This window comes from Camelus bactrianus, chromosome 2, assembly GCF_048773025.1.
Source record: "Camelus bactrianus isolate YW-2024 breed Bactrian camel chromosome 2, ASM4877302v1, whole genome shotgun sequence".
NCBI classification, from domain to species: Eukaryota; Metazoa; Chordata; class Mammalia; order Artiodactyla; family Camelidae; genus Camelus; species Camelus bactrianus.
Window position 1 is genome coordinate 136,063,236 of NC_133540.1, and position 26,455 is coordinate 136,089,690.

General features: G+C 64.2%; 1 protein-coding gene across 7 annotated transcripts; it reads left to right on the forward strand.

The window, feature by feature from the left end:
- The first annotated feature begins 534 nt into the window (after positions 1-534).
- On the forward strand, positions 535-24,610 carry CTBP1 (C-terminal binding protein 1). 7 transcript variants are annotated; one of them, XM_074352122.1, is made up of 11 exons: positions 603-742; positions 8,617-8,809; positions 10,164-10,318; positions 17,324-17,468; positions 18,906-19,112; positions 20,347-20,574; positions 21,070-21,284; positions 22,034-22,164; positions 22,801-22,928; positions 23,420-23,537; positions 23,727-24,610. In XM_074352122.1, the coding sequence occupies exons 2-11, from the start codon at positions 8,803-8,805 to the stop codon at positions 23,911-23,913; spliced, it is 1,521 nt and encodes a 506-aa protein (XP_074208223.1). In that variant the 5' UTR covers positions 603-742; positions 8,617-8,802; the 3' UTR covers positions 23,914-24,610. The 7 variants fall into 7 exon arrangements, with proteins under 7 accessions (XP_074208216.1, XP_074208219.1, XP_074208220.1 ...); XM_074352125.1 differs by having other exon boundaries at positions 626-742; positions 8,621-8,809; XM_074352123.1 differs by lacking the exon at positions 603-742 and adding an exon at positions 946-969.
- The last annotated feature ends 1,845 nt before the right edge of the window (positions 24,611-26,455 follow it).

Sequence of the window (26,455 nt, forward strand, 5' to 3'; positions counted from 1 at the left end):
GGCGACCGGACCCAAACCACCGGACATTTAAACGACCGGCGCCCAGGAGCGTGTTTGCTCGGCTGCTGGCGGGTAGGTGCGGGATGGGAGAGGCCCCGAAGGTGCGGGTGAAGGGCAGGTTGAGCCCAGCAGTCAAGGCCCAGTGGGTTTGAGATAGGTGGGGCCCAGCAGGTGCGGGGCAGGTGCATGTCGGGACAGTTGCGTGTGCGTGGGCGGGCGGGTGGGGCCTGGCAGGTGCGGTACCAGTTCTTGTGCCGGCAGGTGCGTGTGCATCCGCGGGGCATGAAGGGCCTGGCCTGTTTGGGGCAGGTGCATGTGCTGGAAGGTGGGGCCTTGCGGGTTCTCAGCAAGTGCGCGTGCCGGAGCGGGCAGGAAGGGGCCGCTGTTGTGTGCGGCAGGAGCGGCCTGCGGGGGCGGGGGAGCCGGGCGGGGCGGGCGGGCGCGGCTTGCAGCCGCCCGCGTGGTCCTGCGCGAAGCCCGCGCCTGGAAACAGAAGGCCGCCGCGCCGGAAGCCCCGCCCGCGCGCGCGCCCTGTCCCCGCCCGGTGGAGCGGCTGCTGGCGCGGCGCGGCGGCTCGGCACGGCGGCGCCCGGGCGCAGGCGAGCGGGTGGAGCAGCGGACGGCGCCCAGGCCGCCTCACGCGCCGGGCTCGCGGCGGAGCGCGCCGGACTTGTCGGGGCCCGCGGCCGCCCGCGCCTTTCAATGGGCAGCTCGCACTTGCTCAACAAGGGCCTGCCGCTCGGTAAGGCCGCGCGCGCGCATTTCCGGCCGCGGGGGCGGGGCGGGGCGGGGCGGGGCCGCGGGGGCGGGAGGGGGCGCCGGCTTTGTGTGCGAGTGCGCGTGCGCGCCGGCGACCGCGCGCCGAAGGTCGGGCCCGGGGCGGGACCACAGGAGCGCCGTGCGCGTGCGCGTTCAGCTGCGTGCCAGTGCGCCTGCGCCGCCGCGCCGCCGCCCCGCCCGCCCGCGCAGGTGACACAAAGGGGCTCGGGGACCCCCGGACTCCCACACCCGGGACCCCAGGCGCGGTGTGCATGTCCCGCCGGCCCCTCCGCCTTGCGGCTCGGCCCCAGTTGGCGGGGCCTGGCAAGGAGGCCGGCGCGCCGGTGACCTCGCGTCCTTCGGGGCCGGCCCGCGGGCCGGGGGGACGTTGCGGGGGCCGCGGTCTCGGGCCCCAAGCACCGGCGCACGCCGCCCCTTCGCCGGCCCCGGCGCCCGGCCTCCCCGCAGGCTTGTGCGCCCTTTGCGCTCTGTACCCACTTTCAAAGTGTCTGAAGTGATGCGTCAGCGGCGGGGGGAGCCGTTCCTGCTCGCCGGGCAGAGGCGGCGGCAGGACACCCGCCCCCTTCGCTGATCCCATCGTGTTTCCACCTGAGTAATCGAGCAGGCGTGACCCGCTCGTTTGTTCCCGGGCACCTCGCTCCCTCCGTGTTTTGAAAAGTGTCAGAAGCAGGCACTCTCCGTGCCCGGGCAGCGCCGCGGTCCCGGAGCCTGGGCGGGTGGCAGGCCGGGCGGGGGCCCGGGGCGGTGTCGGTTTGCGGGCCGCTGTGCCCACCTGTCATGCCCGCCTCTCGTGCCACCTTTCCCAGGCCCGCGTTCCTCGCGGCTTACGGCCACCAGGCTGGGGCCGCCTCGGGGCGCGGGCGGGGAGGCACCCTCAGCTTCCTCCCCCATGGCCCTACCCCTGGAGCCTGCAGACAGGGCCGCGGGCTCCCCAGGCCTGTGGAAGGTGGGGCTGCCGCCGCACCTGGACTGTGGGTTTGGGCGGCGCTTTCTCTGGCTGGTGCCTGAGGGGATGGAGGGCACCCCCCTGGGCTTGCTGGGAGGACGACCTTTTTAAGCTGGTAGCGACTGGAGCTGGGAGCCTGGCCCAGGCAGCCCCTTCCTGGTGATGCTGTTCTCTGTGATTGGCCAGGGCAGCTTTGTCCTCTGGTTGTGGGGAGGGAGAACCGCCTGCTTTGGAGAAGAGGGCTGGGATGGGTTTTCTTCCGGGTACTCAGAATTGAGCCGTCAGGCAGGTGAGCCCCTTCATCAGCTCCAGCTTCCGGCGCGGCTGGAGAGATGGGCTGAGAATGGTGGCTCCCGGCGCGAGGACTGCAGGTGTTCTTACACCACGTAGGCCCGTCTTTCCCTTCGCCAGGACCCCCCTCTCCTTTGCAAGAGTGGGAACTGCATTTGTATAAAAGCAGACACAAGCGAACACTCGGTAGAAAGCTGACCCCGGCAGTGTGGATGTTGGTGTGCCTGGAGCCGGTGCAGACCTGCCCTGTGTGTCAGTGCAGTACATCCACCTTTGCATAGGGCAGCGTCTCTGAGCCTCTGGAGGAGTGACCACAGCAGACAGAAGCACAGACCTGTCTCTAGGGGAACACAGACTGAGCCCTGACCAGCGCGCGGTCCTGGGCCCCTTATGTGACTTCTCTTTGTGTGTCTGCAAAGTGGGGATGGTGACGTGGAAAGAGGTGGAACCGCATGAGGGAGTGTGTGCCAGGGATAGGGATGGGGAGGGGGACAGTGTCAGGGCTAGGACCAGGGACAGGGATGGGAGTGGGTGGGGCAGCGCAGCACAGGGCCGGGGCCGATACCCCGCACCCCACAGCTGTGTGTGCTCTCAGTCATTGTCCTGGCTGCCCCGGATGTCAGCCTGGCCATGTGTGTGGTCTGGGGGGCCCATTTCGACCCTAGACCTCTGGGGCATTGCGGAGGCTGACATCGTGGGTCCTGCTGGGCCTCGTGGAGAGGTGCTGGTGCTGCTCTGGGGCTGCGCTTCCTGTGGGGCCGTCGGTCAGCCCGTCAGTTCCCCCCAGCTCTTCTGTCAGGTTCTGTGCCACCTTCGGGCGCGTGCTTTGGTTGGGGCATCTCTACGCGGTCTTGGGAGGCTGGAGCTGCGTCAGGCCCGTGGGCAAGTCCTCCTGCCCTGCCTGCCGGCCCTTCCCTCTCATTCCAAGGAGTGGCTGGTGGCTGGGTTGCTGCCTGGACCACTTGACCTTCCTTTGTCCTGGCTGTGTTCTGGGTTCCCCTTCTGGCCTCTTCAGCCTGAGGACACCCGGGAGGGGGTCTGGGGGTTGGGGGCTGGGGCTGGTCCCTCCTGCCCTGTCAAGGGTTCCATCCTGCGGGCAGCTCAGCCTCACGCCTGGGGAGGCTGGACCCAACCCTGTGCACGTCCGTGTGAAGGTGTGATTCTCTAGCGAGCTGTTCCATGGTAGGTGTTAAATGCTTCCCAGAGGGCCTCAGCCCCAGCTGAACTCCTCTTTGTGGGAGCAGGGCCCTTGGGTTCGGCCATGGGTGGCCTTTGGGCAGCTGGCTGCAAGCAGGCCTTAGGCCTGCGCTGGGGCTTTTCTTTGCGATGACGTGTCACCTGCCCCCAAGCGTCCTGTGTCAGAGCCCTGGGTTATTGCCAGTCAAGTGAGGGGAGGGGGGAAGGCCGTGTGTTGCTAGAGCCCCTCCCTTGTGCCTGCACATGGCTTTGGCTCCCTGATGTGGAGGTCCTGGGCAGAGGTGGCTGTCTGAGGTTTTTTTTAATCCTGCAGTAAGTTTCCCCAGCTGGTCCTGTTGGAGGCCCATGCCAGGCTGGGTCCTGGCCTCGCTTTGCGGGAGGCCTGCTCAAAGCCCTGGGTGGCCCCATCCAGCCCTACACCTTGATCCGTTTGGGTGGGAGGGTGATCCGAGCCGTGCTTTCCTCCACCCCTAGACGGCAGGTCACAGCCTGGACCTTTCCTCCAGAAGCTCAGCTGCGGGCCGCGTGCTTCTACGGGGCCCTCCCAGGTCTGCCCTGAGGGCCTGCCATGCAAGGGTCTTGAGTGCCTGTCATGCGGGAGTGGGGAGGCTCAGCGCTGCTGAGTTGTTACCGCCTGTGCTGCCTCTGGGAGGTGGTCCCTCCTGGCCCCATCAGCCCTGAGCCCGGCCACAGACTGGCCAGGGGCTCTAGAGCCTGGAATGGCTTGGAAGAAATCCCGACAAGCCTGCTGGTGGGGTTGGCACCCCGGCCCTAAGGGGAGCCTTTGTGGACCCTCCCAACTGTGGACCGCGTCCTGTGGGAGGCAGGCCCAGTGCCCTTGGCACACTGGTCAGGCCGTGCGTCTGTCTCTGAGGCTGTGTCTCCAGTGGGCTGGCCGTTGACTCCAGGTCTTTCCAACCCTCCGACTTCCGCATCCAGCTGTGAGGTCAGGCCTTGGAGGGGGCTCTCCACAGGGGTCTCCTTGGAGCGGCCGTGAGACATCACTCCTAGAAGCAGGAAGGTCATGTACTCTAAGTCATGGGGTGCTTCTTGATGAGCCACGTTCTTTCCATGAGGACTCTCCAGGTTGTAAAGCCTGCGGGGCCCATGCATACATGTGGGCATGAGCTGAGCAAAAGAGGTAAAAGGTGGACTCGCGTGCGGAAGGGTCTTGGTGCCACGTCCACTGGTTTTGTACCCTTTATGTGCAGCACGTGTTGGGACGCCTTTTTGATTCTGATGAATCAGTAGGCCAGCGCATCGTCCCATGCAGGTTTACTGGCCTCGGCGCCTGGTCTGCGGGCCGGCCTCGCCCAGTGCCAGGATGGGGCTGTGCAGGGGGCGGGCTGCAGAGGGATGCTCTGAGACGGGGCCAGGGTTTGGGAATGCAGGGGCCCCTGTCTCGGGAGGTGGCTCTCAGGAGGGTGTGACGGGGTCAAGCCATGGGTCAGGGAGGGGCCGGTGTCACTGGGAAGGGTGGTGAGGCAGCAGCCGTGCCTAGGGGTGTGCGGCGTGGGGTGGGCTCTGGCTGCAGTACCGGGGGCCGCTGTGTTTGGGCCGGGTGCCAGGTGGAGAGAGGGGAGCACAGGGGACCAGGGAGACTGGCCGTTGGATGGGACGTAGGGTGAGAGACCCTGACCCTGAATTTGGGGGGTAGGCCAGGTACTGGGGCTGGAGAGGAAGCGGGGACTGTTTCGGGGCAAGTTCTGGGGGCGCTGAGTTTGAGATGCTCACCTGCGCTGCAGGAGGCAGGGGGGCCTGGAGCTGGGGCGCTGTCTGGCCTGGGGCAGGGTTGTCAGGACCCCAGGCTTCCTGCAGGCACCAGGACCAGGGACCAGGGACATGCTGTGATGGAGGGGGGAGCCCAGCAACTCAGGTGAGCCCAGAGTGTGCCAGTTGTGCTCTGGTCCCTGGGAGGGTACCACACCTAGGGAGCCGTGGCTGAAGACAGGTCTCAAGCACGCAGGCAGCCTGTGGGCGGAGCTGGGCAGGAGTTGGGGCGCTCTGGGGGCTGGATCCCTTCCCCCTGCCCCATGTCTGTAAAATGAGGAGCCGGTGGGACTCCACTCACCAGGGGTGTGGGAGTTGGCCCTGCCTGCCACCGTGCCCCCCCCCCCCCCCCCCGCGTTAACGCCTGCTGGCCCCAGGCCTTGCTTCCCCCAGCCGTCCTTCTGTCCCTTCCCTCCCTTCCCGGGCAGAAGGCCTCCTTTGGTGCCAGGGTCGGGGTGTGTGGCCAGCAGTGGCTGTAGAAGGTGCTGCAGGTACAGGTGGCCTGGGGGCCCTCAGGTCCCTGGGCTGACTGCTGACGCGCTCTCAGGTTGACCACGGCCCTCCCCTCCCTGGGCCCGTGCTGCCGGCCCCCTGGCCTCCCCTTATCACCTGTCAGCTCACCCCGCCACCCCGTGTCTGGAGGCTCTCCTCTTGCTACTCTGAGCAGTGAGAGCCCTTGTGGGGCCTTTGGCTTATTTCTGGAAACGGTAGAGCTGAGCATTTTCACCTGTGAACGTCGGCGGCACTAGCCTGGAGCTTCTTGCGGTTGTGGCCTTGCTGTTATTTCAAGCCGGTGGACAGTCGGGTTCCTGTACCACATGCTGCTGCTGGGCTTGGCTCCCTTCCGGCCCCGTAGGTGCTGCCGTCCTGCCCACGGGGCACCGAGGCTGGGGCCGCAGAGGAGGAGCCAGACTCATCCCCGTCCGTCTGCAGTGCCCACCAGAGGTTGCCTCCAGTCTGCACGTTGGGCCTGAAACCTGCCTGGGGCTCTCTGTCTGTCCAGGCTGGCCTCAGAGCTCCACGCATGCTGGCTGCTCCTCTGCAGGGCAGGACACAGCCGTCCTTTGTCCAGCGCTCAGCACCAGCAGAGCAGAGCTTCCTTCTGAGGTCGTTCTCACGGAGAGATTGGCCGGGGACCTGGCAGAGCTGGGGGACACCTGGAGTGCCCGTGGCGTCTGGTTCACTCCCCAAGCTGTAAGGACGCAGGTCCTGTGCCTCACTCATGGGGCGTGAGCCCCAGCCCAGGGGGGTGGGGACGCTGCTGACTGCTGGGGGCCTCGAGTGACCAGGAAGGCTGGCTGGGGCACCCTCTTTGCTTTCTGGTGCGTCTGGCCTGGTTTCTCTAGGATTTAAGGAGACAGCTGGCTGGGACCCTCTGCGGGAGGGCAGCAGGCTGCGGCCAGCGGAGGTGACCGCTGCAGCCTTGCCGGGGCTCCCCTGCTACTTGGGATAAGTTTGGGGGTGATTTTGGAGAGCAGGGAGCATGAAGAGGTGGTGGGGTGGTCAGGCGTGGGTGGCAGGTCTTTGGGGTCCCGTGGTGCTGTCTGCTGCCTCTGCCTAGTCAGGGCCATGGGTGGAAGCCCCACTTCAGCCGACACTGCCCATCCCAGCTGGGGTGGGGTCAGCAGGAGTGAGGCCTGGGCCCCAGAAAGCCCTGACCCCCAGTCCTGGCACCCCGCATCCATCACTGTCCCCTTGAGCCTCCTGTGATGACCAGGTGGAGAGAGGGGCTGGCCTCGAGGGAGGAGGCCTGGGGCCCAAGGACAGTCACTCGGGGTCCCTTAGGCAGCCCCTGGGGGCCGCGTCTTGGTTTACAGGGTGTGGGGTGATACCTGCTGTTTCACGACTCATCCAGCACGTTCTCCAAGGAGGTAAATCAGGAGGGTCCGCCATCTGCAGCGTGCAAACGTTCCGTGTTGTTTTCTGAGAGACGTGACAAGGAGGATCCCAGCGTGTCCTGAGGGCTCGGGCCTGGTGGAGGCTGCACGCAGAGCAGGCGTGGTGGGCACGGGGCTGGGGCCTAGCAGGTCCTGACCACCTGCCCTGGGAAGATGAGGGAGGGGAGGGGCGCTCAGCCCGGGCAGCCAGGGGGCCTGGCTGGCGGTCGGGGGTCCCCAGCGCAGGCAGCCATGAGGGAGTGAGAAGGGGACCAGGCTTGGCGCAGGGCTTCCTGCCGGCTCTGCTCTCCAGGACCCTCTCCCCCGCAGCGTGGCCCCAGCGCCCTTTGGAGGGGGCCACTGAGGAGAGAAAAGCCTGTGAGCTGCTGCTTGGCTGGCGGGGAGCCACACGCCGTGTCCTTTGTGACCAGGTGTCCCCAGTGGGCAGTGACACTGTCAGGATGGGGGTTGGAGCCCCCAGCGGGAATTGAGGGGAGACGTTTGCAGACGGCGAGGCCCTCAGGCAGCGGACACCCAGCAGTGCGTCTTAGACCCCGGCTACGTGTGGCTGCGCTCAGCTGGCCTGGCTGGGGCCTGTTGGGCCAGCGCAGTCCCTGTGTCATTGAGTCCATTCAGCCAGCATCCCGGTGCTTCCAAGGTTTGGGTCACAAAGTACATCTGCTCTCGATGCAGGAACAGAGACGCCGGAGTCTCGCTGGGACAGACTGGACGGGCGGGCTCAGGGCGTTCTGCGAGTTGAGCGTGGCTGGGGTGGCCTGGAGGGGCAGGCCCTCTGACCCCGCCGAGGCTCACAATCAGATGGCAGGGCCCGCCGCCCACCTGCATGCGGCTTGTGAGGTAGCTGGGTCTCTGAGCATCGGCTCTGTCCACTGGGTCCCGGGAAGGCTGCAGGCTGGGGTCCAGCAAAGGGGAGGGCCGCACACGTTCCAGAGGCTGCAGGCCTGTCCCTGGCTGCGGTCTCCTTGTGGCCAGCAGTAGGTAGGGGGCCAGGGTGCCTGGTCCATGGTGCTGCCCTCCTCGTGGCCTGACCTCACGGTGCACATGTAGCGTTGCCAGTGCCGGTCAGTACGGCCTACCTACCCTGGCGCGTCAGGTTCAGCGCCCGTGCGGCGGTCTCAGCCGAGTGTTCGCCAGGTACCCAGGAAAGGCCGGCGCGCTCCCGGGGCCTGGTCGCTCTGTGCTTGCTCCCAGCCCCATAAACCTCCTGGATCCCTGCCCCTGAAAGGCCTGGGACCCGCGTGCGCTGCCCCTCAGGCTGGGCCGTGCGGCACTTCCAGGAGGACCCTGCCTGAATCTCACGTGGGCCCCGGGGAAGCCCCCGCCTAGGGGCCTCCGTGGGGGACGTGGGAAAGTGGCCTCCGTGTCAAGGTCTGCGTCCCAAGGCCTCTTGCCTGGCGGCCTTGTCTGGGCTCCCTGCCCCTGCCCCGCGAAAAGGGCCCAGGAAGGGTTGGCCACACGAGATGGAAGCTTCCAGAACTGGCTGCAGACCCACTCCCTGTGCCCTCCTCTCTGCGCCCCAGGGCCCCTGCCTCCTAGTGTGTGCATCCTAGAGGCGTCTGGGTGGGCGTCCTGGGCACGCTGGCCAGGCCTGAATCCAGGTAGGTCCCAGCCTGGCAGCTGCAGGCGTGGGGTCGAGGACGCAGGGACAGCTCTGCCTCCACGGACCGCCTGGAGCTTGTGCGTTCCTGTCACTCCTGAGTGGTGTTTAACGTGTCTCTTGTGTTTAATTTTTAGTCAGACTTTGACCCGGCGCGGGCTTCGGTGGCCGCCGTGGACAGGAGCCTAGGAGCTTTGGTTCAAGACGATTAAAGCCGTGGGATGAGGACGCAGTGACAGGACGCAGTTCTGCCCTGGGATTCTGAAGATAGAGCGCGTTGAAAGGCGAATTCATGGTGGTGGAAGCTGAGCCCATATTAAGAGATGTCAGGTTGGTTGGGGCTGCTGGAGTGCGCAGCTGCTCGAGGCCGGTGCCCCGTCCCCCGGTGCGGTGGGTTAGGACAGGGCCCTCCCAGAGGGAGTGCGGCCGCATTTCTGGGAAAGAGCCCAGGGGTCGGGCTCACGTGTGCCACGTGGTTCGTTTCCGTCGAGAGGAGTCTCAAGGCTGTGAGAGCTCGGCCAGGCCGCAGCCAGAGGTTCTGCGGACTCGCTGTGGCTCTGGGCGTTGCTGCTGGGCCCCAAGACCTGGTCCGGCACCAGCTACGTGGTCGGGAGGCCTGGTGTCCGGGGCAGCCCCGCCGAGCACAGTGCCCTCCATCGAGAGTTCACCACGCTCACTGCCGGGCCCGCCCGCGCCCCGCCGTCCTCTCCCCGGCAGTTCCGCACAAGGCTGTGCAGCCATGTGATGGCCAGGACGCCGCCGCGGACCCTGGAGGCTTGGTTCATGCACCGTGGTTGTGGTTGGATGTTTATGAAAATAAAAGCTGAGGGATGTTGGGCGGGGGGGTCACACGCTAGGCCAGGTAGCAGTTTCACGTGGAAAGTCGCTGTTCTCTGCACGTCTGTGGCGCTTTGCTCTCTGCTGACTGCGTGTTGGAGGGGTGGCCTGGACACACCGCTCCTGGGGTTCTGGTCTGCAGACCGTCGCCGTCTGAAGGTCGGGTGTGAGCGGCGTGCCCTCGGGAGCTGTGGCTGCTGGCAGGTGGCTGTGGGCCCTGGGAAAGCGTGCAGTCACCATGCCTGGGTTCTCGTCCTGCACACCTGGTGCCGCCCCCATGCTGGCTGCAGCGTGCCCGGGGCTGCGTGGGCCGTCCGCGGCCAAGCTTTAGCAGGGCTAATGTGTGTCTCCTGTGGGCCCTCACGTCTCCACCCTGGATCCACATGAGGCGCCACTGCCTCTCGTCTGGAAGGACAAGTGTTTAATGATCCTCAACCTTGTCTTTTGGGAACGTGAGTGGTTCTGCCCGTTTTCTGGAGTTTTAACCCCCATCTAGCTCTGCACTGTTTCTTGTCCCTCAAACCTGTGTACAGGAGCAGCACTGGATGGGGCGGGGGTCCCTGTGGGGTTTCTGGGCAGCACGCTGTGGCCTCAGGCAGAGGAGAAACCATGGGCTCGTCCCCAAAGCCTGTTACTTCTGATTTGCCCGCCTCTCCTGGCATCAGGCGGGTGGCAGGGCTGCCCGGGCGGCTGGGAGCTGAAGCAAAGGGTAGTTTGTTTCCTCCTTGATTTTCAGCTCACTGTTGAGAAAGATCCTGTGTCTGGACACATGGAAATCACAGGTGCTTGGGATGGCTGCCTGGCTGCGCCGCACCGGGAGGCTGAGTGTCTGGCCCTGTCGTTTCAGGCGTCCGACCCCCGATCATGAACGGGCCCCTGCACCCCCGGCCCCTGGTGGCACTGCTGGACGGCCGGGACTGCACGGTGGAGATGCCCATCCTGAAGGACGTGGCCACGGTGGCCTTCTGTGACGCGCAGTCCACGCAGGAGATCCACGAGAAGGTAATGGGGAGTGGCCTGTTGGTGCAGCAGGGGGACCGTGTCTCCATCACAGCAGCCCTTTCCCAGAAGCAGAACCTGGGGTCGGTATTGGAGGTGGACACTGGCGTCCCCTGTCCCCATCACCTGGGGCCTGCGCCACATGGTGGGCAGCATCCAGGCAGCTTTCGTGGTTCATGTTCTCAGATCAGCTGGTTCCCCGTGGTGGGAAGTCCATTAACCTGGTTTCTGTTTGTGGTCGCAGCCAACTGAGTCCTTGAGAACCACGTTTCTCCTGAGACAGCCTAGGAGCTTCGGAGAGCCAGCAGGGTCAGGAAAGGCCCAGACTCCGCGGGGATGGACAGGCCTCAGCAGCCGGCCTGGCATGTGGGCTGTGCTGAAAGCAGCGGCTCTGGCAGCCTTCTGGGCCAGCCGAGGATGGAGCCTGCTGGACCTCCCCCTGGCTCTCTGCTGGGGCCCTGGAGGGAGGATGAGCCGGAACCAAGTGCTCCCTTGTGTCTGCCGTCCAGCCCGGGACGTGCACCTCAGGCCCTGAGCGTGGATAGTCGGCGACCTGCACCGCCGCCCCGGGTGGCTGGTGGAACATGGGCATGCATTCTCTTGATGGGAAGAGACCACTGCCCTGGGCCTCAGATGGTCTCTATAAATGGTTTTGTAGCACAGTGTCTGTCACACAGTCTGAGGTGACCAGGCATTAGCAGAGGTGAGGACTTTGAGTGAAAGCCAGCAGAGATAAAGGTGCGAGGAGGGACCCCCGGGAGCTGCTGGGACGGCTGCTGTCACAACCGGGGCACAAAGACCGAGCTGGAGAGCAGCACGAGGACCTGCGAGTGTTCAAAGCAACGGACAGGACTAGGAGGATTCTGAGATGATCTGGAGCAAAGCTGAGAGTGAGGATTTACTGGGCAGACTTGGCAGCCAGTCGGGAATCGGGGGGCGGGAAGGGGCACAGGGCCGCAGGGTGCAGGCCCGCATGGGGAGCTGGGCTCCAAGGGCAGTCTCGGAGCTAGGGGAGGGGTGGCCAGGAGCAAAACCTGCCGAGATAAAGGCTGACGATCATCCGGAGGTGGCAGAGGACAGCGACCGCCGAGGAGAAAAGTGCGGCGGCGGCCGAGGTCTGGCCGGGCAGCCCCTCTGGGAACGGTGGCCAGCGGCCGCACACAGCACGGAACCCTCAGTCACGCTGCCGCTGCTGCTCCCAGAGAAGCACACCACACGTCCACACAGAAAGCCGCGTGTGACGTCGCAGCCGCTCTGCTCCTCGTGGCCGGAACCAGAGGGCCTTCAGCTCAGGCACAGTCCTACCCGGGAGCCCCGCTGGGCAAGAAGGCGCAGGGGCCCCGGGAGTCAGCTGTCCCCTCCCGGACAGGAGGGCAGTGGTGGAGGTGGAGGTGCCAGGTTCGGGTGCTGCTTTGTGGAGACGGGCAGTCCTGCTCTGTGTCCTGGGGTAGCGGCGAAGTCACATGGAGCTGTGCACAGATGCATACGTCTGGGCTCGTGACCCCGGGAGCCCTCTTACCGTGTTGGCGACATCTCCTGAATTTTAAACTCTTTCAAACTAAAACTTGCTGTTTGAAAAACAAATGTACAGAATGAAAGAGACTTGTGGATAGAAATTTACAAAAATCATAGGCGATATTAAAACAAGCTTTGCAAGTAAATTTGGAAACTGAGACAAAACGTTTTATTCCAAAATTGTGATGCACCCAAACTACTGGAACAAGTTAATATAAAACTTAAAGAAGCAAGGAGGGTCAGGGACAGCCCTGCCTCGCCAGTGGATGGACAGCATCCCTGGCCCCCTCGCCCCCCACAGCCAAGGCCACGCCTGTCAGAGAACAGGTAAATGTGCAGGAGAAGCATTGCTGGGCAGAATGTTCCGCTTTGGATAGAAGAGAGTGTGGAAGCCTCGCGTTGGTGTCCTTAGGTGTGAAGGTGTCTGGTGGCCCGCTGGGCAGGAGAGGAACCCAGGAGAGCAGGAGTAGCTCCTGGAAGTTACAGTGTGAGCAGAAAATGGAGGTTTTCACAGGAAGCTTGGAGAACAGTCCATGGAAGGCCAGAAGAAAGATGGAGGGGACGAGGACGAGGGAGAGGGGGCAGACCCCCCGGGGGGCCAAGCCCGGTGGGGTGGTGCAGCCCGGCCCCCGTGGAAGAGCCGCCCGGGACGAGCAGCCCCTCCCCATGCTGTGCAGCCGGGTGTGGCCACGTGACTCAGTCCAGCCGGCAGAGGTGGGGGGGGCTTCGGGTGCAGAGCTGCCCTCCCTGAACCTCCTGTCTGCAGGCCCTGGCTTGGGAGGAGATTCACCGTGGTTCCCCTGTCGCGTTTGGTCGGGGTTTCTGCCTCCTCACAGCTGGTTGGACGTTGGACGTTATCCAAGTGTCACAGAAGAAGAGAGAGTGGTGTGAGCACCACAGCGTGAGGAAATCTTCCGGAGCCGAGTAGGGGCTGCAGCTCTCCCACCACATACTGGGAGGAGCGCCGGGGCCCACAGACGCCCTACCTTTGGAGCTCTGGTTTCACCAAGGCCGGGGGTGGGGGCCGAGCTCAGACCAGGCCCACACTGGGCACACTGAAGCTTGCAGGAAGAGGGTCTGCAGCCCGGGACTGCGGCTTCTCACGTGCTGACCCGCTGGGGGCCTTGCTCCTCAGCCGTCCTCTCAGGCAGCTCCTTGGAGAAAATCAGGCACCCACAGAGGGGGCGGCAGCCTCGGAAGAGGAAGGCCTGGGGTCCCTAAACGGTGGTTTGTCGAGAGGCCGGGCCAGGGTGGGAGGGGCGCTGCCCGGGGAGCCGGCTCGGTCCCCAGGGGCTGCTGTGGGAAGGACTGCAGGCCTACGGGGAGAGCATCTTGAAGGGGCCAGTGGGGGCCTCGTCAGAGCAAAGAGCCAGTCCCAGGAGGGAGGCCAGGTAAGAAATGAAATAAAAATCCAGAAAAAAATGCAGAAACAGGCTTTGTGGCTAGTAGTGGGGTGGCCGTCGGCAGGAGGGACAGAAACCCCAAAACAGCCCCTGCCCCAGGAGACCTGAGGACACTGGGAGTGGCAGAGGACTGGTGAGCCTGTGAGCCTTGGGGTTGCCCTCATGCCCCCACGTTCAGGTCCCCGGGCACGGCTGGCGTGGGCACCCACCCTCACCGAGTGTTAGAGGAGCCGTGCTCCCTGGTCAGGACAGAACCAGATGGGGCAGGTCTGCAGGCAGCCAGCGTGTACAGGGAAGGGGCCATCTGGTTACAAGGCAGTTGAAACAGTCTCGAGGCAACACAAAACTGGAAAGCAGGGGAGTGAGGGGTGGTGTTTGCAGCCCGTGTCTGGCCAGAGTGTTAACAGCTAAGACGTTCAGACTCCTCGATCACGAGGAAGGAGACATCCCAGCAGGAAGTGGTTGGGGGAGGGGTGCTCAGGCCAGAAGCAGGTGACACTGTCCCTGTTCCCAGGGACTCGGACTCCAGGTGCAGCCTGGCCGTCACTGCGAGAATGGGAGGCATGTGGGCTGCTGCTGGTTTGGGTGGCACTTTGGCGGTTCCGTCAGAGTCTGGAGCGTGAGGTCTCCAGCCTGCTGTCCCTCCACGCTGAGCCGTTTGTCATTGAGAAACCCTGGAGCATCAGGGAGTGTCACCCCGGGCCCCTGGCTGCTTCACAGAACCCAGCTCCCGGAAGGATGCGGGAGAAGTCGCTGGAACTCCTGAGCGCAGCCATGCGTGTCCTGTGATGGCTGGAGGGGAGCCTCAGCTCCAGAATGCCGTTTCCTGGCCTTCCTTTGGGGTGGTGCCCTGTGAGTACTCCTCAGGCAGGCCCTGTTACCCTCTCTGGATCAGAGGACACCGACTCAGTCACTCACTGGTTTTGCAGCTGCTAGAGGACATTGGGGAGCTGCTGGGGTGGCTCCTGGGAGGTGGATGCCATTTCCGGGGTGTCACAATCACTTTGCAGCCACGAGAGAGAACACGAACCAGCAAGGCTTGTGGACCTGGAGTCTGGACAGAGGATGGCGGCCCTGCAGGGGCAGGGGCTGGTCTCCGGGAGGTGTCCACTGGGAACACTTCATCTAGTGCCCTGAGGTTTGAGAGAGGACCAGGCACGAAAAAGATGATTTACCAAGAAATGCACATGGGCGGGTCACACCCAGAAATACAAGTTCAAGTGATGGATGCAGACAGCACGTGTCACCGGGAGCATTCTGAAGTTGGGAATGCCCAGGGCTGTGCGCTCAGAGCCGAGGGGAGGAGCACTGTGGACCAGAGCTGGAGAGGACCTGCAGTGACCCGCTTACTTCCCACCTCAGGGAAAGAAGCCAGCACTCGGGTTTTTACTGCAATGCGCCAGCTCCTCAGCTTTACAGACACTCGAGACAGTCACGGGCCATCTGTGTTGGACGTAACACAGGGCACCAGAGACGACGACGCCTTGAAGTGCTACGGACAGGCTGCCCCCGCACACACACCCATGCTGTGAAAGCTCCCTGTCCCGCCTGCCCAGCCCATCCTCTGCACGCGCATCTCAGCCGCGGCCTACGCATGTCCAGCTGCCCAGGCCGGAGACCTGGGTTCCCGTCCGGTGCCTCCTCGTCCCGATCTGCCTGTCCCCGAGCCTGGGGCTGCCCCTCCTGACCTGTGCGTCTTAATACACAGCTGTGCCTGCCCACAGTGGACGTCAGTAGATCTCTGCATGCAGCCCCTCACCTGCCCACCTGCCTGGGGGCCCTCCTCACCAGCTGAGTCCCCCTGCCCCCGGGGCCCTCCCCGTGTGCGCTGCCCTAGCTCCGGTGACGTCTCCACTTCCTGTTCCCTCGCCCCACATGCTCATTAGCTTCTTTGCCCCTCATGGGCTCTCACTGCTGCTCTGCCGGCACACGCTGGCCCTTACCCCACCCACACCCCGTCCCGTCAAGACGCGAGGTCTTCCCGTGCGGCCTCAACGCCTTCCCAGGGCGGTTCTCAGGACGTGGGCAGTGGGACGTTCTTGCACCTGCTCAGCAGCTCCCCGGCTCCAGCAGCTGGGAATCCTGGTGTCTGCCGGGAAGGAGGTGACACATGGGCCTACGGTGCCCCATGCCTTTCTTGGAAAAGCCCTGGCCAGACTGGTGCTTGCGGAAGGGGGCCCCAGGCTCCCTCTGCCCCGCCGTTCTGCTATCTCTGCCTTGGTCCTTTCTGTTTGGTCCCCTAAGGCCGTGTCCTCCATGCCAGCCCCAAGGGAAACTGCACTCTGGGTGGCCATCCATACCAGGGCTGAGCCCAGGGCAGCTGGTCTCACTGCAGGCTGCAGTCTTGAGCCCTGCTTCCCACACTCCACACCCCTCCATCCCACTCACCACATCAGCTCTGGTCTATGCAGCTCACGTGTGGCCCCTTATGGTCCACAGCCTCCCTTGCCCAGGGCCCCGGGTCAGCACGCCCGTCGTTGGCCTCCCTGGTCAGCACAGGCAGCTCAGTCCAGAGGCTGCAAGGACAGCCGACTCGTCCACCACGGGTTCCCAGAGGCCTGTGCATTTCACTGAATTTGAGAGGTCATCGATTGTAACATCCCGTTAGGGAGGAACAAACTGCGTCCCCCAGCTACCTCGTGGATTACATGATGAGGTCGGATGGGGTGGGCCCAGCCCTTGAGCCCAGAAATTGGGTATCTGGGGCTCTGGCTGTGGCCAGAGCAAGTCGTGGCTCAGATCGCTGTGGCCCTGCGCTCACTGCTCTGGGGTGTAGGCCCCCGCCCTCCTGGACCTGCGCCATCGCCCCCTCCCCTGTATCCCGCAGAGCCAGGAGCTCCGCCCTTAGAAGCAAGTGTCGGTAGTGGGTGGGCTTAAGAGCCAGGCGCGGGGAGGTGCCCAGGAGCAGGGTGCGCCCCACTCGGGCCGGGCCGGCGCTGGCCGAGCTCCTGGCCTTCGCGGACCCCGGGGCTCCTCCAAGGGAGGGGGCGGGGTCAGCCCGTGCGCATGCGCAGGTAGCGGCTCCGCGTGGGGCGTGGTCCTGGGCAGGCCTCGCTGTGCTGCCCAAACTCGTGAGATGTTGGCTCAACTTGCCCATGGCTTCACCTGCAGCAGCTGCGCCTGGACACGCGGACACCGCGGGATAGGCGTCCAGGGCCGCCCGGAGCCCCGTGTGGGGGTGGTCCAGGGGCACAGAGGCAGCTCTCAGGCCGCCCTAGGGCCTGCGGCTGGCAAGGCCCCTCTCGCGGGCCGATCTCCGCACGCAAGGTCCACCCACGTAGACCCTCCTGGGGCCCCGCCAGACCTTGACACCCTTCAGGTGCCTGGGGTTGAGGGGGCTGTTGGGCAGCTGCCCAGATCGTGGCGCAGTGGGTAGTGCCCAGGGGCTGTGGCTGCTCCTCGCCCATCTGGGAGGAGTGCCCTTCCGCGTGGGACGCGCAGGGCTGCCCTGGAGGCCGCGCCTTCTGCGCACTGAGGGGCGGGTTCGGCATATCCACCCTCCACCTGTGTGTGGAGGGGGTCGTGCTGGGCAGAGCGTGCTCGCTGCCCCAGGAGCTCTGCCCCTGCCCGCGGCTCCCGGCATCGTGGCAGCATTACCGGCCCTCGGGCTGCACTTGTTTTGGCAGCAGTTTGTCTAGGTGCCTCCGTGACTCCCACCCCATTGGCAGGGGCTAGGGGTTACAGATGCTACTGGGCTTCCCAGCATTTTCCATCCATTGTGTCTGGTGCCCACCCACCTACGTCTTCTCTGCCCCTCCTTCGCTTCTGAGTTGATGGGCTGGGACCCTCGGTGTCCTCGACAAGTTTCTTGTCAGAGCAGTCACCCCCAGTCACTGCAAACCTTCCAAGCTGGGATCAGGCGGCTTTCCCCTGAGAGGGTCCACAGTGCAGTGCCCACAGGGAAGGAGGCTGCTTGGGAAGCTGCGGGAACTGGGGACTGACCCAGCCAGGGGCCAGGCTTGGAGGGGAAGCAGCGTCCGGGCTGGTTCTTGGGCAGCTGGAGTCTGGGAGCAGCAGGCCAGCATCTGGCTCTGCAGGCGTCCCACTGCCCAGTCCCCACTGTGCTCACCGTGCTCTGCTTTCCCTGCAGGTGCTGAACGAGGCCGTGGGGGCACTGATGTATCACACCATCACACTGACCAGGGAGGACCTGGAGAAGTTCAAGGCCCTTCGGATAATCGTCCGAATCGGTAGCGGTTTTGATAACATCGACATCAAGTCGGCTGGGGATTTAGGTAGGACAGTCCCGCGTTCCCTTTGCAACCTGTGTGCTGTTTCCTCTGTGCAACCTTGTCGTTTGTTTTGTCCGTTGATTTCCCTGGGGAGGGGAGAGCCCTGCTGCAGCTCCTTGCCAGGTTGGAGGTGGCCTGGGGGCCGGCATCCCTGCGGCTGCAGCCTGAGGCCCACGCCAGCTCCCCTGGGGTGGTCACAGGGTTGCAGCTGCCATCCTCAGAAAGCTTGTCATGGGCAGCGCGCACCCATCTCTGCTTCTGGAGACCGAGGGGCCGGGGCGCCAGCCCAGGCGAGGGGTCCTCCGTCCCCATCCACGAGACATTGTGGGAAAGGACGTTGGTGTCGAGGCTCAGGACACACACGAGCGTGTGCATGCAGTGCATGCCTGCTGGTGCCTGCAGTCCCGCCCACATGCGTTCGTGCACACACGTGAGACTCGGTTCCTGAACCAGGGTGACTGTGCTACGTTGGGTTTGGCCTCCCACTTTCTCTGCTGCTCTGGTTTCGTCTCTCCTTTTCTTTTCCTGTGCCAGTTACGGCTCTGCAGTAAAGTGAGGACACGTGGGCTCAGCCCCCCGTTGTAGACAGCAGCCTCTGATGTCCTTGCTTCTAGGCTGTATCTTCAAGGCCTGCAGGGTGAAAACGGTTTCACGTTGTCTGTCGCCACCCGTCCCAGGGTTCACTCTGCCCCCGTGCCAGCCCCTGGTGCCCACGGCGACACGCACAGCTGGGATCCCCCCACCCACACTGCCACCTGTCCCTGGGCAGTGCCCCCAGGAAGGCACCTGCAGTGTCTGGGGTTTCTTCCCGTTCCCAGGGCTGGTTCTCACTCCCTTGTGACTTCTCAGGCTCGGGATCCGTCTTTCCTCCGGGCCAGTCTGGGCTGTGCCACGTGGGCATCCTTGTCAAGGCCCCCCAGGACCTGGTTCACTGTCCCGTGGCAGTTTTGTTCCCAAACCTGACAGATGGTCCAGGTCTGATCTCGCCCAGTGTCCCCTACACCCGCCCTGGATGTACTTCTCCTGGTGAGCCGAGGTGCTTTGGGAAAGTGGTGCGAGGTCCGTCTGCCTGTCAGACAATGTCCAGGCACTGGGGTGGCCCAAGGGTCAACACAGCGCCGTCCTGGCCGCCAGGTGCCGCTGCCTCACTGGGGAGACAGCAGGTGCGGGGGACGAGCAGATGGTGGGTGGGGGGCAGGGCCAGGTCCACGCCAGGCCGAGGCTCTAGGCGGCTCTACTGATGCAGCTGCTTGTGCTGAGGGGCCAGTAGGACGGGGCCTTGGGGGCAGGAGGGGCGGTGCCTGTGCAGTGGTGGCCTGGCTGTGACCCCTTCCTGGAAGGTCCCGTGGCAGGTGGTCTCCAGGCCCAGGGCCACAGCCTGTCACAGGTGAAGCACAGGACGGGCCCCAGTGACCACCCACATGTGTCCTGTGTCCCCAGGCATCGCTGTCTGCAACGTGCCGGCCGCGTCCGTGGAGGAGACTGCCGACTCCACCATGTGCCATATCCTCAACCTGTACCGCCGGACCACCTGGCTGCACCAGGCACTGCGGGAAGGCACGCGGGTCCAGAGTGTCGAGCAGATCCGGGAAGTGGCCTCCGGAGCCGCCAGGATCCGCGGAGAGACCTTGGGCATCATTGGACTAGGTGCGCTGGGGGCTCTGGGGACAGTGAGGCTGGGGCTTGGCCGTGCTGCTGGACGGCCCCCCACCTGGGGTGATCCCCTCCCCAGGACAGTTCCCCAGCCACAGCACAGCAGGGGTGAGACAGGGGGTGAGGTGTCTCTGCCTCGGAGGCTGTGCGGGCCCCTCCTGCCCCAGGAACACCAGGTACAGGCCTCACGCACACGCAGGTGTCCAACAGATGCCCATGGGGTCATGCACACGCTCACACACCTGTCCTCCTGACAGCTGAGTGGACATGGCCTTCAGGTGAGGGCCTGCTCTGAGCCTTGCCTGGCTGGGGGGAGGTCTGCTCCGTCTTCCACCCACCCGATCACTCACTCTGCAGGCAGCTATCCTGGGGATGGAGCCACATTGGGGGCCCGTTGGGGCGGGTGGCACCCTGGGGGCAGTAGGAGGTGCTAGGAGGGAGAGGTGAGTGTGGAGGGCGGGGCTATCAGGGGTCGGTGGGGGGAGCTCCTGCACATGAGGCCACCCTGCACTGCCCAGCGTCTTTCTTGTTTGCTTCGGAGCCCGGCCAAACCCAGCCTGCCTGAGAACTGCCACCCTGTCCACCTGGGACTCCCCGGCATGCTGTTTCCTGAGGGTTCTCCCCCACTGACCGCCCTGTCGGCTGTCCACAGCAAAGGCAGCGCCTCGCGTAGCAATGGGGGAATTTCGGAGGCATTTTGGGTCATCTCAGTGACGGACGTGCCTGCATTAGTGCAGGGAATTGGGGTCACTGACGTCTGTGGGCCATGGGGGTGTCTCCCCAACACGAGTCACTGTCCTGCTGGACGTGTGCACACGGACGCCGCACTGGTCAGAGCCCCATAGCCCTGTGAGCACCGTGCACCCAGCACTTAGGCTCCAACTCCCCAGACGCATGGGAAGGTCTGAGGGCAAGGACGGCACCTCCCACCCCAGGGCCCCCGCCCACACGGTTGAAGAAGTGAGCAGAGCGGGTGTGCCTGGCCAAGTGGATTTGGGGCTGAGTCATCTCTGTGGGTGGCTTTGGTCACGAGACTCAGTGGGGCCCAGTGTAGGGGTGACCACCCGGGAGGGCTGGGTGGTCCCCAAGTCTGCCTCTCATCCAGTGCCCGGCCCGGCTGCCCTGGGACCGTGGCTCCTGCTCGCGGCTCAGGCCCTTACCTCGCCCCCCGCCTCGCCCCCTGGTGACCCCGGAACCTGTGCTCTGGTTCCTCGCTGCCCGAGAGCAGAGCGTCCCTTCCGTGGCCACAGGGGCGGAGAGTGGAGAAGCACCTGCTACAGCTGTGGTCACCGCGGCGCTGCTCCACATTCAGATGCTACCCGCGGGCCCCGGAAAGGAAGGGGCCCCAAGGCAGCTGCAAAACATGCTGAAAGCGATTTGCGCTCTTCACCTACTTTCACAAAAGTGGAAACCTGCTTCGGGTTTTCTGGATTCTCGGAACGGGGCGCTGACGCAGGTGAAGGGGCGCGAGGTGACTGCGGGTGCCCGATCCTCGGCCCCTGAGGCTGGATGCCCTGGCAGGACCCAGGCCCCTGCTGCCCGGCCTCGCGGGCTGGCGCCCCTCCTGGGGGTCTCTGTGCCGGCGCACTTCCACCTTCGCTGAAGTCCGAGGCTCTGAGGGAGCGGGGCTCCATGAGGGGGTCCCTAAAGGAGCTGCCCTGCTGTGGCCAGGGCAGAGCGCCATCCCAGGGAAGGGCTCCGAACACCCCCTGACCCCTGGCCTTTGTGGGGGTCGAGGTCAGGGGGTTCAGCCTCCAGGGTGCAGGGACAAATCCTAACACCACCGCCCCCACCCCACTGCCCTCTCCTTTCCGAAGCCCTGTCCTGCCCCCCTCGGCCCCCCCCCCCCGCTCAGCTTCTGGGAACCGGCGCCTTGGGGTCACCCTGGGCAGATGGAGAAGCCGGGGCGGGGAGGTGCACAGCGCATGGTGACGCCCCGTTCCCCCCCCAGGCCGCGTAGGGCAGGCAGTGGCTCTGCGGGCCAAGGCCTTTGGCTTCAGCGTGCTCTTCTATGACCCCTACCTGCCGGACGGCACAGAGCGGGCGCTGGGGCTGCAGCGCGTCAGCACCCTGCAGGACCTGCTCTTCCACAGCGACTGTGTGAGCCTGCACTGCGGCCTGAACGAGCACAACCACCACCTCGTCAACGACTTCACCGTCAAGCAGGTCTGCGCCCGCCCTCCCAGAGCGGGAGCCTGGGCCTTGGGGGGTGGCGGGGCCCCACCCGCTCTGGCCGGCGCCAGGCACACGCTGGGTGGCGGATGGGTCCTGACAGCTGCTCCTGTGGTGCCACCGCCCACCGCACAGGTCCCTCCAGGGTCCCAGACTTCCTTCCCCTGGCCCGCAGGCTCCAGGCCTCACAGGTGGCTGTGTGCACACAGGCTTGTATGTGTTCACCTGCGTGCATGGTGCACACACGTGGGTGTGGGTAAATGTGTGTACATGTACGTGTGTGCACACAGGTGCGCGCACCTATGTGGACATGTGTCTGTTGGCCCAGATGTGTGCACCTTCGTGTGGCTGTGTGTGAGCCCTTGTATGTGTGTTTATGTGCACATGTGTGTGTACACATTCTCGTGTGTGCATGCCCTGATTGCTTTTGGCCCAGGGCCGCCGGGCCCCAAGAAGGGTGAGGCCACGCCTTTGTTCCCAGCTGGGGGCTTTGGGCCTCGTGGGCACTGGTCAGCGCCATGCTGTCCCCGAGAACTGGGTATAAGGCCAGAACAGGCGAGAACTGATCCAGGAAGGGCTGCCTGAGCTGATGGCCGGCAGGGCGGGCCTAGCTGGGGTGAGATCGGGGTCACAAGAAACCGCTAGCCTCAGAGCAGGGGTGTCCTCTCACCCTGAACCAGAGCCAGTGGGGGGTGGTCTTCAGGCCACCTCTTAATTTACACTTCTGTCTTGTGTCTTCACAGATGAGACAAGGGGCCTTCCTGGTGAACACAGCCCGAGGCGGCCTGGTGGATGAGAAGGCGCTGGCCCAGGCCCTGAAGGAGGGGCGGATCCGTGGCGCAGCCCTGGATGTGCACGAGTCGGAGCCCTTCAGGTGCCTCCGGCGGTGCCCTGCAGTCCCCGAAGTGGCCTAGCCTCATGGCCGCAGGGCCTCACAGTGCTGAGGGAGTGGGGCCCCGGTGCCTGCGAGAGGTCTCCAGGCCTGGCCTTGGGCAGCTGGGGTCCAAGGACACGGAAGGACTCTCAGCCTGAGATCCCACATTGGGCAGACTTTCCTCCCAGGGCCCCAGCCAGGTCTCAAGAGACTGGGAGGCCAATGCCTGGGCCAGGGAGGCTCTCAGTCCCCTGCGCCTCCTGGAGAGGGAAGGGGCTCAGGCATCCTGCGGAGTGCCCAGGGCCACAGTGGCCAGGCTTTGCCTGGGGGCATGAGGCAGCTGGCCACGTGTGGTCACGCACAGGGGCTCCACAGCCGAGACACACTTGTGGGCCTGCAGCCCTGGAGAGCACAGAAGTGCTGAGTGGGCCTGGGGTCTGAGAGCCCTCAGCCCCCTGCAGGGAGGGGCCCAGCAACCTTTCCCCAGTGCAGGCCCCTCCCCCTCTGCTGTCAGGAGCCGGGGCAGGCTTGCCTGTTGGGGGGCCACCGAGTCTGGCAGAGGGTGGGGTGTGACTCCAGGCCTGGGGAAGGCCCCCCTGCCCAGCCTGGGCCTCTGACCTGCTGTGTACCCTGTAGCTTTAGCCAGGGCCCCCTGAAGGACGCACCCAACCTGATCTGCACCCCGCACGCGGCCTGGTACAGCGAGCAGGCGTCCATCGAGATGCGCGAGGAGGCGGCTCGGGAGATCCGCAGAGCCATCACAGGTGGGCTGGTGGGGGCCTGGAGTGGGGCCTGACCCACCCAGGGCTGGCCGATGTCTAGGCCCCAGCAGACCCCTGAGCCCCAGGCCCCGGCCATGTTTGTGACGCCCACTCACCATCGCCTCTGGGAGTTTCAGCATGTGTGTCTTTCTTTCTCATCTTTTGAAAAGTCAGATATACTTGTAAGCTTTCAAGGCTGGGCCCTGTCCGCCTGTCTCTGAAATCCCAGACCAAGCCAGCAGGGTTGGGGGCCATCAGTGAGCTGAGGACAGCTGCTCGGGGCTGGGGGTCCCTGAGCTACAAGAGTGACTGTGCCCAGACCTTCAGGGGAGGGGCCCTTGGGGGAGGGGAGGGAGGCACAGCCTCCAGGCCCCTGCAGCCTGAGCTCCCATGGGGGCAGCCCGTGTCCCTGACCGGGCCCCACGCTCCCGGGGTCCACTTGGTGGAGGCTGCTTACAGCAAACACTGTCCCTCCCATCTGCCGTGTGTCCCAGGCCGGATCCCCGACAGCCTGAAGAACTGTGTGAACAAGGACCACCTGACGGCCGCCACCCACTGGGCCAGCATGGACCCTGCTGTGGTGCACCCCGAGCTCAATGGGGCCGCCTACAGGTGAGCGGGGGCTGGTGGGCCGCGGAGGCAGCCTCCAGGGCCGGGCACAAGCCCATCTTCCTGGGGCGGGGTTCTTCCCGGCAGGCAGTCTTCAGGAGCAGCCCCCTGGCCCCAGACTTGGTGCTGCAGCCAGGAAGGGCCTGGCCCGGGCCCCTCCAGCCGGCCTCACGGGCGCCCTTCCTCTCCCAGCAGGTACCCTCCGGGTGTGGTGGGCGTGGCCCCCAGCGGCATCCCGGCCGCCGTGGAGGGCCTCGTCCCTAGCGCCATGTCCCTGTCGCACGGCCTGCCCCCCGTACCCCACCCACCCCATGCGCCTTCTCCCGGCCAGACCGTCAAGCCCGAGGCGGAGAGAGACCACGCGAGTGACCAGTTGTAGCCCGGGCGGAGCGCTGCGCCCTCGGACAGGCGTGTGCGCCCTCAGCGGCCACGGCACTCCTGAGACTGTCCGGGCGCCGGGCCTGCGAGGTGGCCCGGCCTCCCCGCGTCGACTGTAGTTGTCCCGCCCCGAGGGGCCGCTGCCCTGTGTCCTTTGCGTCCTCGTTAAAGCAAAAGAAGTTAGTAGTTAATTCTATCATGAATGTTCCGTCTGTGTACAGTCCAGAGCGTTACAGAGGATCTGTTTGCTTAGCTGTCGGCCGGCGGGAACCGGGGGCTCCGTCCAGCCGGCTTCACAGCGGTTCCCTCTGTGTGTGGAGCGCGCCCCTAGCAGGCAGTTGGCAAACTTCTCAGGACAATGACTCCTTCCCTCTTTCTTTTCATGCCACACAGTGCATTGTTTTTTCTACCTGCTTGTCTTATTTTTAGAATAATTTAGAAAAACAAAACAAAGGCTGTTTTTCCTAATTTTGGCATGAACCCCCTTGTTCCAAACGAAGGCGGCCTCGCGAGGCGGCTGGAGAGGAGAGCGCGGGGCCGTGGCGTCTGTCCCTGAGCCGCGAGGGCGGAGCGCCCGGCCCACGGGTGCCGTCCTGCTGATGTGGTAGCTAGCAATATTTTGGTTAAAATCATGTTTGTGACTGTAACCATTTGTATGAATTATTTTAAAGAAATAAAAATCCCAGAAAGAGCTGGCACGCTCGGTGTCTGTTTTAGTGGCTCTGTCCACCGGGGACTCTGGTAGGTCTCAGTCCTGGCTCTGGTGGCCTTGGGAGGCTGGAGTGGGGAGACCCAGGGACAGTGACCAAGGGTCCTGGCCAGAAGCTGCGTGCTGGCAGGGGCAGGTGGTGTGGGTCTGGGTGAGGACGCACCCTGCCCAGCGCTCCCCCTCCGGCCAGCCCGGCACCTGGGAAGGCAGAAGCCCGGGCCCTGCGGGTGACGGCTGGGCGGGCTGCAGACTCCGGCCCCACGGCTTAAGGCACCTGCCCCTGCAGCGCAGGTTGACCCTGCTCTCTTCAAACCCCCGCCTCCCAGCCCTCGGAGCCCTGCTGGCGGCGCACCGGGATCGCACCTGCGGAGCTGTGCTCGCCCGCAGCCTCCCGGCAGACCAGGGCCCTGGTCCCGGGCCAGGTCCTCCAGCTCTGCTCCCCTTGGGTTCTGTGCTCCTGCGGCTCATCCCTTAGTGGTCCCACTGTGAGGAGCACAGCCTACAGAAACCTGCTTACGGGGAACTTCCGGAGAAAATGCCCCCATGTTGCCACATCCTGTCTGGGCATGGGGCCGGGCACGGTTCCAGGCGTGGAGCTGTTCTCCGACTTCACGCGGCGTCGGTCCCGTTGCCGCCTCCCCGGCCGCCCTCCTTCAGGCTCGGGTCCGCCTGCGGTTCTGCCTTTCTCTGTGCTTCCAGAACTCTGTCCACTTCATGTCTTTACTTAATTCTGGAAAGTCTCAGCCGTTCTGACTTCAGTTGTCTCCGCTCCCTCTCCCTCCAGAATCCGAATGACAGTGAAAGTACAGCACATGGAAACTGGACGATGGTAGACTGAAGGCTTAAGCTCCAAGTTTAGAGAAGAATAAAGGCTTGACATTAGGCTAAATCTATATGTATCTTGAGCAATTAGAAAAATGATAAAATTTTAAATCACAGATGGAGGTAAATAATAAATGTATGAGTGGAACTAGTCAAATGGAACACACACAGTAGAGTATTAAGTTCAACAGTTGGTTCTTTTAAAGTTAATAAAATTGATAAAAGTCAGATAAATGAAAGTAAGACAAAGAGGTTGTTACAGCGCCCAAGGTCACTGAAGTGACAAAGAACGGGATGAACCACCGTCTCGTGAGAATTCAGAAGAAATGGAAAAAACCACACGTGGTAAAACGGATACAAAGTAACAGGTCTGAATTGCTCTGTAACTTCAAGAAACTGAACTTAAAAAAAACCTCCTCAAAGAGAATTACAGTTGGCTTCAATGGTTACAATCCTAACGGATATTGAAAGAAAGAGACTAATTTCCCGCAGACTCCAGAGAACAGAAAGCACACAGGTTCCAGTCATCTTATGAGACTACATCAGCTCTGATTCTTACGAGATTACATCAACTCTGATACATCACTTCTGAAAGAAAAGACGATACAGAATCATCGTGGAGCGTGTGCACCCATGGGGGTGGCCCCTGCAGCAAGTGCCCGTGCAGCGGGGTTGGGGGCTGCGTGCAGACCAGGCGCCCGGGCCCGCCCTCAGGACCAAGGCCTTCATTCCTCGGCCACCGGGGAGGTGGCTGGCATGGCTCCCGGCTGGGCCCACACTGGGTGAAACTGGCACCAGAGCTGCCGCTGTGACTCCACTGAGGACAGTTGTGAAGGTCGTCCGCCTGGGCTCTGAGTGCCCGTGGACACCCCCACCACCACTCGGTGCCTCCGTGGTGAGGCAGCCGCGTGTGGACACTGGCCCTGGAGTCTGTTCCCTGGGGTCCAGTTGTCACCCGGTTCCCAGCACCCCCACACTGCTTACCCCAACAGAAATGCAGGCGTGCAGGGAG

Excerpts from the sequence above, each read along its gene's own strand:
- CTBP1 (XM_074352115.1), top strand. The coding sequence starts at position 703 with ATGGGCAGCTCGCACTTGCTCAACAAGGGCCTGCCGCTCG. Across the intron at positions 21,285-22,033 it reads ACGACTTCACCGTCAAGCAG|ATGAGACAAGGGGCCTTCCT; the intron begins GTCTGCGCCCGC and ends GTGTCTTCACAG. Across the intron at positions 22,165-22,800 it reads CACGAGTCGGAGCCCTTCAG|CTTTAGCCAGGGCCCCCTGA; the intron begins GTGCCTCCGGCG and ends TGTACCCTGTAG.